The sequence below is a fragment of the Erythrolamprus reginae genome, chromosome Z, assembly GCF_031021105.1.
Source record: "Erythrolamprus reginae isolate rEryReg1 chromosome Z, rEryReg1.hap1, whole genome shotgun sequence".
Lineage (NCBI taxonomy): Eukaryota > Metazoa > Chordata > Lepidosauria > Squamata > Dipsadidae > Erythrolamprus > Erythrolamprus reginae.
Window position 1 is genome coordinate 110,351,988 of NC_091963.1, and position 13,267 is coordinate 110,365,254.

The 13,267-nt window shown below is 39.0% G+C and overlaps 1 protein-coding gene across 5 annotated transcripts in view; it reads right to left on the minus strand.

The window, feature by feature from the left end:
• MLLT6 (MLLT6, PHD finger containing) overlaps positions 1–13,267 on the minus strand; it is a 165,489-nt gene that overhangs the window by 42,128 nt on the left and 110,094 nt on the right. For 4 of the 5 annotated variants that reach the window (XM_070729838.1, XM_070729840.1, XM_070729836.1 and 1 more), the window contains exons 9-10: positions 9,778–9,955; positions 6,067–6,666 (exon numbers count right to left, since the gene is read on the minus strand). In XM_070729838.1, coding sequence (XP_070585939.1) covers positions 6,067–6,666; positions 9,778–9,955 — 778 coding nt within the window. The remainder of the gene's footprint in view (positions 1–6,066; positions 6,667–9,777; positions 9,956–13,267) is intronic. The other variant, XM_070729837.1, reaches the window with a different exon arrangement.

A 13,267-nucleotide genomic window follows, 5' to 3' on the forward strand; every position in this document is an offset into this window, starting at 1 on the left:
TTAACCTAATCCTTCGCAGCTTCTTCTTTGGTAATTTTGAACTGCTAACAAGAGCTTACAAAACATTTGTCAGACCAATCCTAGAATACAGCTCGCCTGTATGGGACCCACATTGCATATCTGACATCAACACAATTGAGAGAGTCCAGAAATATTTCACAAGAAGAGTCCTTCATTCCTCATCTCACAACAAAATACCTTACTCCACCAGACTTGAAATTTTTGGTTTAGACAACTTACAACTCCGTCGTCTCCGTTCCGACTTAATTATAGTTCATAAAATCATATACCAAAATGTCCTACCTGTTAACGACTACTTCACCTTCAACCGCAACAACACACGAGCACGAAATCGATTTAAACTAAATGTCAACCGCTCCAAACTTGACTGCAAAAAATACGACTTCAGCAACAGAGTAATCAACGCCTGGAATGCAACGCCTGACTCTGTGGTTTCTACTCCTAGCCCCAAAACCTTTAACCTTAGACTATCTACAATTGACCTCTCCTCCTTTCTAAGAGGTCTGTAAGGGGCGTGCATAAGCACACCACTGTGCCTACCGTCCCATTGTCTACTTTTTTATCATTACTTATCTAATGTTTTATATGTACAAATTATTGCCCTATAATTGTTTGACAAATAAATAAATAAATAATAATAATAATAAATAAAATAATAAATAAAAAAATAATCTTCAACGAAGACCAGTTCTTGGATAACTGAGACCATAGGCCCAAGACTTGTTTTTAAAAGGCTATTTGTTGCATTCAGGAGGTTGCAACTGAAGTAGTATCCAGACCTGTGCTCTGCTTAGACAAATGCCATGAGGATGCCAGGATCCATTTAAATGGAAGTGAGGATAGAGGTAGATGCTTTTCTCCTCGCCAAATTCTTGTCATCCTCTTTCTACTTTTTTTTCCCCCCTTAATGCCCTGGATGGTTTGCTGCGTGGGCAGCAGCCATCTGTATGGGCAGAGATATTTCAGATCTGTGCAGACAGAGTAAAGAAGGAAGTGTGGAAAGTGCATAAGAAGAAATATGTCTCAATCTCAGTTAAGATATCTGAACAAATGGGTTATAATAACTGGATGGCTGATTGAATCTAGAGGCATAAAGTGCAACAGAATGTAGTCATCTCCTTTCTGTAGTCGTGTAAGTAGTGTACTCAAAAAAATGGAGGAAATTGGATTTCTTTTTAGCCAGTAGCTTGGTTTCCCCCCCCTTCTCCATAAAAATTTATAAAATTACTCCCTGGGTGAGCTCACTCTATAAGGTTAAGGTTCTGTCTGTATTATGGTTAAGGCATCAGGTTAAAAATTGTGATTTCTGGTCCTGCGTTAGACAATGTTCCCTCTAATTCTTTTTCGGTGTGGGCGGAAAAGTATAGTGTCTAAGCGGCAGTCCCCTTGGGACTGGGTGGCATAGAAGTATAAATAAATAAATGAATAAATAAATAAATAAATAAATAAATGAATAAATAAATAAATAAATAAATGCATACATACATACATACATAAACAAACAAACAAACAAACAAACAAACAAAATCCCTTCTTTTTTATTAAAAATTAATAATTTAAATAAACCAAAATCCATTACTATTAAAACTAAAACCACCAGCAAAACCAAAAACATAACTATTAATAAAAAGAGTTGAGGGCTGGGTTTTTTTTCTCTCTTATTATTTAAGTGCTTTTACCATATGCTTTAAATCAAGAGTCACTTCTCTCTCTGTTTCTCTCTCTTTCCTGTCATTCTCTGCCTCAATCATTTTCTCATTTCTCTTTTTTTCTCCCCTTTTTTCTCTGCTTTCTCTGTCTCCCTCTCTCTTGCTTTCTTCCTCTCACTCTCTTCCTTCCTCTCATCTCTCTTTCTTTCTCTCTCTCTCTCTCTTGCTTTCTTGCTCTCATTCTCTCTCTCTCATTCTCTCTCCCCCTCTTGCTCTCTCTTTTTCTCACTTTCTCTCTCTTGTTTTCTTTCTCTCTCTCTCTCGCTTTCTCTCTCTCTCACTCTTTCTCTCTCACTCACTCTTTCTCTCTCTTGTTCTCTCTCTCTTGCTATCTCTTTTTCTCTTCTCCCCCCCTCTCTTTCTCATTTTCTCTCTACCTTGCTCTGTCTGTTGCTCTCACTCTCTCTTGTTCTCTCTCCGTTCTTCTCACAGCAGAGGCCAGCGAAGGTGATTTTCAATGTCAGGCGCACAGACTCCTAATCCCCCTGCCAGCCCGCCCGAAACATTCAAAATAAGAAAAACCTTTGCTGGCGTTACAAATTCGTTACAAATCAGACAATGTGATTTTCTGAATGTGTTTTCTCATGTTGCCTCTTATAGTTGATATCTACCTATGATGTCAATTACAGGCCTTTTTCGTCTTTTTAAGTGGGAGAACTTGCACAATTGGTGTCTGACTAAATACTTCCCTCCCCCACCATATATATTTTGGAGTTGGTATTTAGTATAAGTAGAAATATCAGTTTTGATGATTATATTAAATACATATAAGTAAAATCAATGAAATGTGAATGGGAAATAAGATGATATTATAAATATATGGAATTTAAGGATAATACAGTTTATATTCAATAATTCTCTTTTCTAAAACTTTCTAAAAGAAAAGAGAATTATTGAATATAAACTGTATTATCAAGAGGGAAATGGGAATGGTTTGATGATTTATAATTATTTCTAATGATGTTTGAAAGTAAGAAATGTTGACATGAACTAATAATTGTTAATTGGTTAATTGGTTTAAACTTTGGAATTAGTAAATATTTACAGAACCACCAAGAGGGAGATGGAAAAAGTTTGAAATTTGTTTGTTGTTATCTGTTTTTTAGGTTTTTAGTAATAGATAGGTTATATAAGGGTTTTAAAGATTTTTTTTAGAAAAATGTATAAAGAGAGGAAAGAGGCAGCATGGCTTAATGTTTAAGATGTTAGAGATATTGTTGGTATTAAATACTTGAAGGAATATCAATGGTGGAATTCAATTAGAAGATAATTGGTTTTATCAGGATGACAAAATTAAAAAGTTGGTAGCGAGGAAAAAAAAATTACCACCGCTACCCTCAATTTTTTTTAACCCCAAACCCAATTGGGTGTCCTTGGAGTTGTCATTTCTCGGAAGGAGGCAATGGCAATCTACGTTGTATGGAACCCCAATTCACATCAACCCTAGAGATTTGAGCCAAATAGTATGGATGCTGACAGCTACAATCCAGAACTCTATTCAGGCATCCATTTCCAACACATATGCATTTCAAAACAATGAGGAATGCTTCTAGTTACTGCTTTGAGCATGTCAATTTTTTAAACTTTCAATTTTCAAACATTAGAGGCACTCAAAAGTTGTGACATGTCTTAGGGATGGTAAAGATATTTTAGCAAGCCCAAGATGGGGGCCATTCCTCTATGTTGGTGTTATTTGACCTCTCAGCTGCTTTCGATACCATTGACCATGGTATTCTTCTACGCTTGGTTTGGAACGCACCGTATTATGGCTGGGATTGGAAGGCACCATATATCACTCACAGCTGGATTATTGCAATGCGCTCTACATGGGGCTACCCCTGAAGAGTTGATAATTGGTCCAGAATGCAGTTGCATGAGCTGTTGTGAGTGCTCCTAGATACACCCACACTATATCAATTCTTCGTCAGCTGCCCTGGATTCTTATCGGTCTCCAGTCACAATTCAAGGTGTTAGTTATTACTTTTAAAGCCCTAAATGGCTCAGGGCCAGAGTATCTTTGAGACCGCCTTCCACCACATACCTCCCAGCGACCACAAAAATCCCACAGGGTTGGTCTTTTTCAGGTCCCATCAACTAAACAGTGTTGTCTGACAGGTCCACCTGGGAGAATCTTCTCTGTGGTTGTTCTGACTCCTCAGCTACCTCCTGTGATCTGCACTACCTGTACCTTATTGGCCTTCCGGAAAGCCGTAAACACCTGGCGTTTCTGACAGGCCTGGGGCCATTGACCTTGGGGATGACTAGCGATATCTGCCCATGAATATATGGATGGCTGCAATTATTTTAAACGGAAATGTATTTATACTGATTCGTGCTTGTTTTTGTTGTGAGCCGACCTTAATCCCTAGGGAGTTGGGAGGCATAGAAATATAATATGATATGCTATGATACGATATGATATGATATACAGTAATCCCTCGCTACTTCGTGGTTCATGTTTTGCGGATTTGCTACTTCACGGGTTTTAAATCCATTAAAAATGAATAAAATTCTTCTACAGTACTACTGTACTCTATTAAAGAAACTGGCAGGATATCACATGCAGTTCTAGCTGAGAAACATTATAGAATGATTGTTTTTAAAAAATTATTATTATTATTATTATTACTACTACTACTATTATTATTATTATTATTATTATTATTTATTAGATTTGTATGCCGCCCCTCTCCAAAGACTCTTAATGCAAAGGGTGGGTTTTAAAAATCCAAATACTCGTTAAATACATAAAAAAATATCTTTCCTCTACTTCACAGAAATTCGTTTTTCACGGGTGGACTTGGAACACATCCCCCGCGAAAACGAGGGATTACTGTAATATAATAATAACAAACAAATTAAGAAAGAAACCAAGATGATTTTGTGCTGGCAGAAACAGAGCACTCCTGAGATTAAAACACTATTTACTACTAGATTCATACTGTAAATGAAGTTATGAATTGATGTTTAAAAAGCTGGATTAACATGGCACACTTGAGCCATGACCAAACAACCACATTATGGATTAACATAATATATTTTCTCAGTCATCTTTCAATTATATAAACTTTTAATAAGAGTTTTTTCAATCAGGGTCAACCTAGAGGGGGGAAATGTTCCTAGTAAATATATCATTGCATCATCTCTTACCTCATTTTCCCGGGATCACAAATCCTATACAGTGGTACCTCTACTTAAGAACGCCTCTACTTAAGAACTTTTCTAGATAAGAACCGGGGGTTCAAATTTTTTTTGCCTCTTCTTAAGAACCATTTTCTACTTAAGAACCTGAGCCCGGAAAAATTTCCCAGGACCACGAAGGCCAAGCCAGTTTCCTGCCATTCCCTCTTTAATCCTGGCCATCTCGGGATTTTCTGGGATGCCAGAGGAGCCTTTCGGTGGCCCTTAAGTAGGCTTTGGCAGTCCAGAGCGAATGAAGCATTTTCCTTTCTCTGGGTGCTTGGAGAGGGAATAAACCTCTGCCAGCACCCAGAGAAAAGAAACGCTCCCTTCGCTCTTGGCAGCCCAGAGCAAACGGAGCGTTTTCCTTTCTCTGGGCGCTTGGAGAAGGAATAAACCACTTTGCTGTGGTGACTCTCTTGCGCTGCCTCCCACTCACCTGCTGTGAGGTTGCCTCCCTCCGAGTCTTCGGAGAGGGGCGGCATATAAATCTAAATAATAAATAAATAATAAATAAATAAAATCTGGGCGTGGAAAGGCAAAAGGGGGCGCTTCGCCCCAGCCGAATCAACTCAGCTTCAGCCAAACCGAGGAGTCACCACAGTGTAAGGAAAGACACTGGAACAAAACGAGCAAGCGAGAGGAGAGGGGAGCCCTTCAGCATAGGAAGGAAGAAGCAGCAGGTAGCAGCAGCAGCTGCCTTTCGCTCAAAGGAGCAGAAAGTTCCACCCTCTCGCCCACCTGGGTTTTTCTCTCTGGTACAGTGTATGGGAGGCAGCCTTGGGCCAGGTTATGGGAGGCGCGTTCTCCTCCTCACCACCTCAGAGTCCCCCCCCCTTTTTTAAGCCTTAAAGCTTTGGATTTTTTTGATTCCTCTCACCTCACCTTCTTCCTTTAGCAGCGACTGTCCTCCTCTTCTTCCTCCTCCTCTTCCCACCCAAATTCCAAGCTTTTATTTATTTCCTAATGGGTTTGCACACATTATTCGCTTTTACATTGATTCCTATGGAAAAATTTGCTTCTACTTACAAACTTTTCTACTTAGGAACCTGGTCACGGAACAAATTAAGTTCTTAAGTAGAAGTACCACTGTACATGAATCAACCAAACCATGTAGCATCCTGGCCAGAGGCCACAGGAGGAGCATGCTGCTTACCTGATCCCATAAGTGGTGATTCTAGGCTGAGGCTTGGAAGGGTGGATCCATGGCTGAATGAACGTGAAGACGCAGTGATGCTGGAGCTGACCAGGGAAGCCCCAGAGAAAGGCAAAGAAGAGGCAGCTGGAGCCCCAACCAGTTGGGTACTTGACACTTCTTTATTCTTGCTACCCTTGGGCCTTCCTGGTCCATGCTTGCTTTTCTTATTGGTCTTGTGCTTTTTTTCTTTCGTGACTTCTACTTCTTCCCCGCTAAGAGATGGCATGCGCTTGTGGTTGCTGCCACTGCTTGCCCCACCGCTCCCGCTTGGGGCGCCACCAACAGAGTTGGAGGTCTTGTAGTCCACAGGGGAAGCATCCCGTCCCCTCTGCTGACTCACGGCCGAGGTGGAGAAACGCATGATGGAGCCGAAACCTGAAAAGATCACCTTCTGCTCAAAGACATCACTTTTCTGCCCTTCAGACAACGGAGAGCAGTGGGCGGAAGACGAGGACGAAGAGATGGGTTTGTGGTATTTCTCTTCCTCAGGCGGCTGCTGCTCAAGCTTTGGAAAGGTTACAAAATCCTGGGAGAAGGGCAAGGAGCTGCATGAGGTACCTGAAAGGAGACCAAGCAGAATCCTGAAATCCACTGCAAGCTGATAGGAGATGTTTTAGCTTCAGCTCTCACATGTTTCTCAGCTCCCTGTCTGCCCATCACAATTAAATCAATTCAAAGCTGCAATTAAAAGATTGGAATTACTTAATTCCTCATCCCATTGCTAAACTAAAAATTAGCTTTTGTGAAGTAATTGAATGCGTTTGTACTCATGGGCCCACCTTTGGCTCCATTATGTATATCAAATAAACTCTATCTTGAAGTGATCTAATAATATATTTGGGGCACATTTTGCGAGAGCAGTCATGGGCTTACCTAGGTATGCCCATGTTTCACCATCACTCCGCAGTCTGCATTGGCTGCCGATCAATTTCCGGTCACAATTCAAAGTGTTGGTTATGACCTTTAAAGCCCTTCATGGCATCGGACCAGAATATCTCCGAGACCGCCTCCTGCCGCACGAATCCCAGCGACCGATTAGGTCCCACAGAGTGGGCCTTCTCCGGGTCCCGTCAACTAAACAATGTCGGTTGGCGGGCCCCAGGGGAAGAGCCTTCTCTGTGGCGGCACCGGCTCTCTGGAACCAACTCCCCCCGGAGATTAGAACTGCCCCTACTCTTCCTGCCTTCCGTAAACTCCTTAAAACCCACCTTTGCCGTCAGGCATGGGGAAATTAAACATCTCCCCTTGGGCACATTTAATTTATACATGGTATGCTTGTGTGTGTGTCTGTTAGTATATGGGGTTTTTAAAATCTTTAAATATTTTAATTAATTGGATTATTATGATTTGTTTCACTTGTTGTGAGCCGCCCCGAGTCTTCGGAGAGGGGCGGCATACAAATCCAAATAATAAATAAATAAATAAATAAACAAATTTACATACAGGTAATCCTCATTTAGTGGCCTTTTTTAGTTACAAGAGTGATGACAAAGTAATGTTTGAATCTTTGTATTTACAGTGTTCCCTCGATTTTCGCAGGTTCGAACTTCGCAAAACGTCTATACCACGGTTTTTCAAAAATATTAATTAAAAAACAGTTCATGGTTTTTTCCCCTATACCACGGTTTTTCCCGCTCGATGACGTCATATGTCATTACCAAACTTTCATCTGCCTTTAAAAAACATTTTTAAAAATAAACTTTAATAAATAAACATGGTGAGTAATAATCTAAATGGTTGCTAAGGGAATGGGAAATTGTAATTTAGGGGTTTAAAGTGTTAAGGGAAGGCTTGGGATAGTGTTCATAGCCAAAAATAGTGTATTTACTTCCGCATCTCTACTTCGCGGAAATTCGACTTTTGCGGGCGGTCTTGGAATGCATCCCCCGCGAAAATCGAGGGAACACTGTATATGACTTTTGTGGGTCTGTAAAGCAAAGGAAAGATGAATTTAAAATTACAAGCACAGTCACAGTTTCACTTAGTGATTTTTATTTCAATTAATGACTGAGTTGCGAATCCTTAAGATATGGAAAGTGTTTGGAATTAGTGAGAAATGTTAGATGTGAGCCTCACTATATCATTTTATGATACGAAACTGAGTATATGTACTATGTCAAGAAATGTTATCCTATTCTTGGTTTGCCATGAGGAGGAACAATTGGACTTTTAAGTATACATTGCATTTTGGTTACATATATATGATATGATATGATATATTGTAATATGTACTGTATAAATTCTTAGCTGTAGGTATTTAATTAAATTACTATTATTGGTACTACTTATACAGTACTTATTATCTCCATTTCAGAGATACAGAGAGAGCAATAATCACTTATTAATTAGAGCAATGCATCTTGATCCACACTATCAATATACTGTCAATGGCAACCAGGACTACTGGGGGGGAACGTCAAACATAGCTAAATTACATAATTGATATATGTTGTATTTCCTTTTCTTGTACCATCCATCTCTATTCTGATAATTATCAGGGATAGGAAAGAATTTGCAAATCTGACTATCCATTAATCAACCCTCTCCCTCTCCCTCCCCCCCCCATATGTTTTCATAGATTTTCAAAGCAGCACGAAGCTAACAACTTCAGCCTTATGATGGTGAGTGTGATTTCACCGAAACGTCGCATAGACACTCAAAATATTACACGGGGTAAAACCCGAACTCAGCCTTTCCCTGGTAAAGAGCTGAAGGGATTGGATACTGTAGTCTAGAGGTTAATTCTCTGCCTTACAAGACCAAGGTTGCAAATTCAAGTCCCAGTGAGGGTATGGCTAACTGATGAGGCCAGAATAAGGCCAAAATAGATCTATCATAGTCTCCCTTAATTTTCAAATTCAGCAAAAACATGTGACACCTACAGAATATAGTTTGCCAGCTATGAATAAATTAACTGCCTTGGAAATGGCCCTGGGTTGAGCTGAAAGGCAAAAAAGGAGCTGTGATGTTCTTTCAATATACCAGGGTGATTCGACACAAAAAAAACCATGTAACCCTTCCCTGATACATAGCTGAAGGGATTGGATACTGTATCCTAGAGGTTAATTCTCTGCCTTACAAGGCAAAAGTTGCAAGTTCAAGTCCCAGTGAGGGTATGGTTAGCTGATGAGGCCAAAGTAAGGCCGAAATAGATCTATCCTAGTCTCCCTTAATTTTCAAATTATATATATATAAGAAAATTTACTGGGACTACTAACAGTTCCTGAAGCCTAACTTTGTATCTTAGTTTTAGATAATGCTTGACTTCTTTTTTTATCCCTTTGTATCTATTTATATTGTATTTTTTATTATTGTTGTAAGCTGCCCCGAGTCCTTTGGGATTGGGTGGCATCTATCTATCTATCTATCTATCTATCTATCTATCTATCTATCTATCTATCTATCTATCTATCTATCTATCTATCTATCTATCTACCTACCTACCTACCTACCTACCTGACTTCTATGCCACCCAACTACCTTGGACTTATGGAGGGGAATTAATAATAGGCCTCCTCCCTAAGAGGTGCCAAGAATATTGCAAAATAGTGAAGACTTATCTACCATTTAGAAGACTTGCCACCTGCCATTCAATAAAGCCTGGCTAACTCAATATGTTAATCGGATACCTTCCCTTTCCCATTCTTCCTATTTCTTTCTGTTCTTCACCTGCTGGTGGAAATGTGACACTGGTTGAGGATGAGCCAAAACCTATTGAACTTTTCCCACTTCCAGACTTCTTGGTTTTGTGGCTTGTGCCATGGCTTGAAGATCTTTTCCCTTTCACCTCCGACCTGATGATATCTGAGGATTCTTTACTGTTCTCGTGGTGGTTGGTGGAGCTCTGCTGAAATGAACAAATAAAGGAATTCAGAAGTCATGTGTTGAAGGTTTAATTTCACATATGGCATATTTTATATTTCAGAAATATTTGCTCAGAATGTCTAAAAAAAAAGGCAATGATCTGCACCAACCAAAATGACAGCTTCAGAAATCGTTGCGCATTCTGGATCCTGGCTGAAAAGTATTGTGTTTTCTTCCACGGACAAGTATTTTAAAATTCAAATGAGGGCCTGCCAGAAAAAGGCCTATTAGCCTTTGCTTAAAATGAGTCCATCACTATCTGAAGCATTTCATCCCACTGTCATATAGTTCTTACTTTTAGCAAAATATTCCTAGTGCCCAGTTCAATCCATTTTTGAATGTTACCAAGAATCATCTTGAAAGGGTTTGTGTATTATATACATCGTTTAAAAAATAAATCTTATCATTTGAACACATGGATTTTATTCCCATGAAAATAAAATTTGTTCCATAGAAGCATTTAAGAATTCTCAGGGTTATAATATCAAAAAATCTGAAGAGTGCCATTGTGAAGTTAGGAGATGGCTGGGACAGTTGAGCGATAACATTTGCTCCGGCCAATAGTATGAACGATTGATGGTAGTATGTTTGTTTAATGTTGGGTTTTAACTCTGTGTCATTTTATTGTTGCATGCTGTTCTAGGGTTTTTAATTTTTGTATTTATCTTATTGTTGTAAGCCGGCCTGAGTCCATCAGGAGAGGTGCGGATTATAAATTAAAAAAAATAAAAAATAAAACAAATAAATAAATTTTAATAGGATTAATAATACATAGCTTTATGATAACTATTTACAAGAGAACAAAACACTCATACAACAATATCTTTTTCTCTCTCTTAAATTTATATAGTTGTTGATTTCACAATAACTGACTCTGAGTGACTCTTGGGGGTGGGCTGCTGCCCGGATGGGGGGGAATGCAGTGGGGTGGTGAAAATAGAACTCCACCCCAGAGCACTGAAAGATGTTGAAAGAAAATGCAGGGCGTCCTGCATAAGCCACGCCCACAGTGTGGTAGTAAAAGTTTTGGTAGCCCTTCACTGGTAACTCTCCATAACAACTGCAGATAAAATAACATTAAAATTAACCCTACGACCATCCAGAATAAGCAAAGATCAAGCATATTTATAGGATTTGTCTACAAATATGTAAATGCATTCAATATCAACCAACAAATGCTCTACCCTCCACATTGGCAAAAAGAATACTAACCGCACATACGAACTGAATAAACAACCTCTCATGGCTAACCCACATTCTGTAAAAGACCTTGGAATACTAATATCGAATGACCTAAGTACTAAAGCCCACTGCAACAATATCGCCAAAAAAGCCTCTAGAGTTGTTAACCTGATCCTACGCAGCTTCTGCTCAGGCAATCTCACTCTACTCACAAGAGCCTACAAAACGTTTGCCAGACCCATCTTAGACTACTGCTCATCTATCTGGAACCCATACCACATCTCAGACATTAACACCCTTGAAAATGTCCAAAGATATTTCACCAGAAGAGCCCTTCACTCCTCCACTCGAAACAGAATATCCTACGAAAATAGACTTACAATCCTAGGCCGAGAAAGCCTAGAATTACGGCGTCTAAAACATGATCTGAGTATTGCCCACAAGATCATATGCTGCAATGTCCTACCAGTCAATGACTACTTCAGCTTCAACCGCAACAACACAAGAGCACGCAACAAATTCAAACTCAATACGAACCGCGCCAAACTTGGCTGTAAAAAATATGATTTCAACAATCTAGTTATCGAAGCGTGGAACTCATTACCGGACTCAATTGTGTCAACCCCTAACCCCCAACACTTCTCCCTCAGACTCTCCGTGATTGACCTCTCCAGATTCCTAAGAGGCCAGTAAGGGGCGTACATAAGTGCACTGGTGTGCCTTTCGTCCCCTGTCCAATCGTCTTTCCTTTCTTTCACCTATCTTATATATTCTCTTCCTGTCATATTTCCTCTCCTCTAAGCCCACTTTCACCCTTTTTATATTATCACATGTCTGTTTTCTTCCTATGTACTTGTGTATTGGACAAATGAATAAATAAAAGAAATAAATAAACTAGAAAGAGGAAGAATAAATTCTCCAATCTGCTTTCAACATGTTATGTACTTAATAGATTAATTGTGTCTCATGCTTTTTCTTCCTGTTTTCATCCTGAACTAGTCTCTGAAAGATTTCTCCCTACTATCCTACTTACTCAGGGTGTCCAGTGAAAAAGCATTTTGAAATTCCCTGACATTTCCTTGTAACTTGCGATCTAGTTAAGGCATGGTTGTAGATGATGTCATGCCAAACGGCTAAGCCATGGAAAAATATTGGTAGCTGAGGAATCAAGTTGTTGCCACAGTTATGCTCATTTTTGCTTGACTCTGCCAGGCAGCATGATCCAGGTTTTTTTAACATGATTTTTCCATGACTTTTAAACATTTTAATAGTTTGCTTTTTTCCCTGATTTATTCCATTTTTTCCACGAATTCCCTGATATTTCCCAAACCGCCAATTTCCCTGATAATTCCCTGATTTCCCTGTTTTCCAGGTTTGCTGGACACCCTGTTACTAATACTTACCTACTATCCTTCCTACTATCTCAGATAGTATCTTCAAGCAAAATGTCTAAATTGTCTTATTCCTGTGCAGTTAATGTAATTAATATTTTATATTTAATATTTTCTGTCTATGTTCCCATGTCCATTTTTTAATTTCTTTTAAGCAAACATTCAAATAGTCAAGCTTTTCTTTCCCTATTTTATCTTTGAACTGCTGCTCAATCACCCATATCAGCATTATAAATGTAAAAGTATATGATACAGTATATGATTGCCTGGGAAAGCCATAACTTGCATTTTACTGCTCCAGAGCTTATAAATAATAAAAACCATATAAATATTGTTTTACTATTCTTTCAGGATTATTTAAGTAGTTCATATTAACATTTCATAATTGAATAAGGGATCATACTTAATAATCTTTTTCTTAGTCATTTTAATCCCACACATTTTGTGACGTACAACTGGGAATAATTTATCTATCGGCTAATTTACAGGTGGTTTTGAAACTCTCCAACTACACAAAAATGTTTCGAACAACACAGAGAAGCTTTAAAAGAAGTAGATGTCAATCAGTTCTATATAAAATGCATTCCAGATGAGTACATGGAAACCAGGGTTTCAAAACCCTGAAGTTCTATAGTTTCTCCAAAAATATAACCCCTTGAATGAATACAGGTAGTCCTTAACTTACAACATTGGTTTAATGGCTGTTCACAACTACAACGACA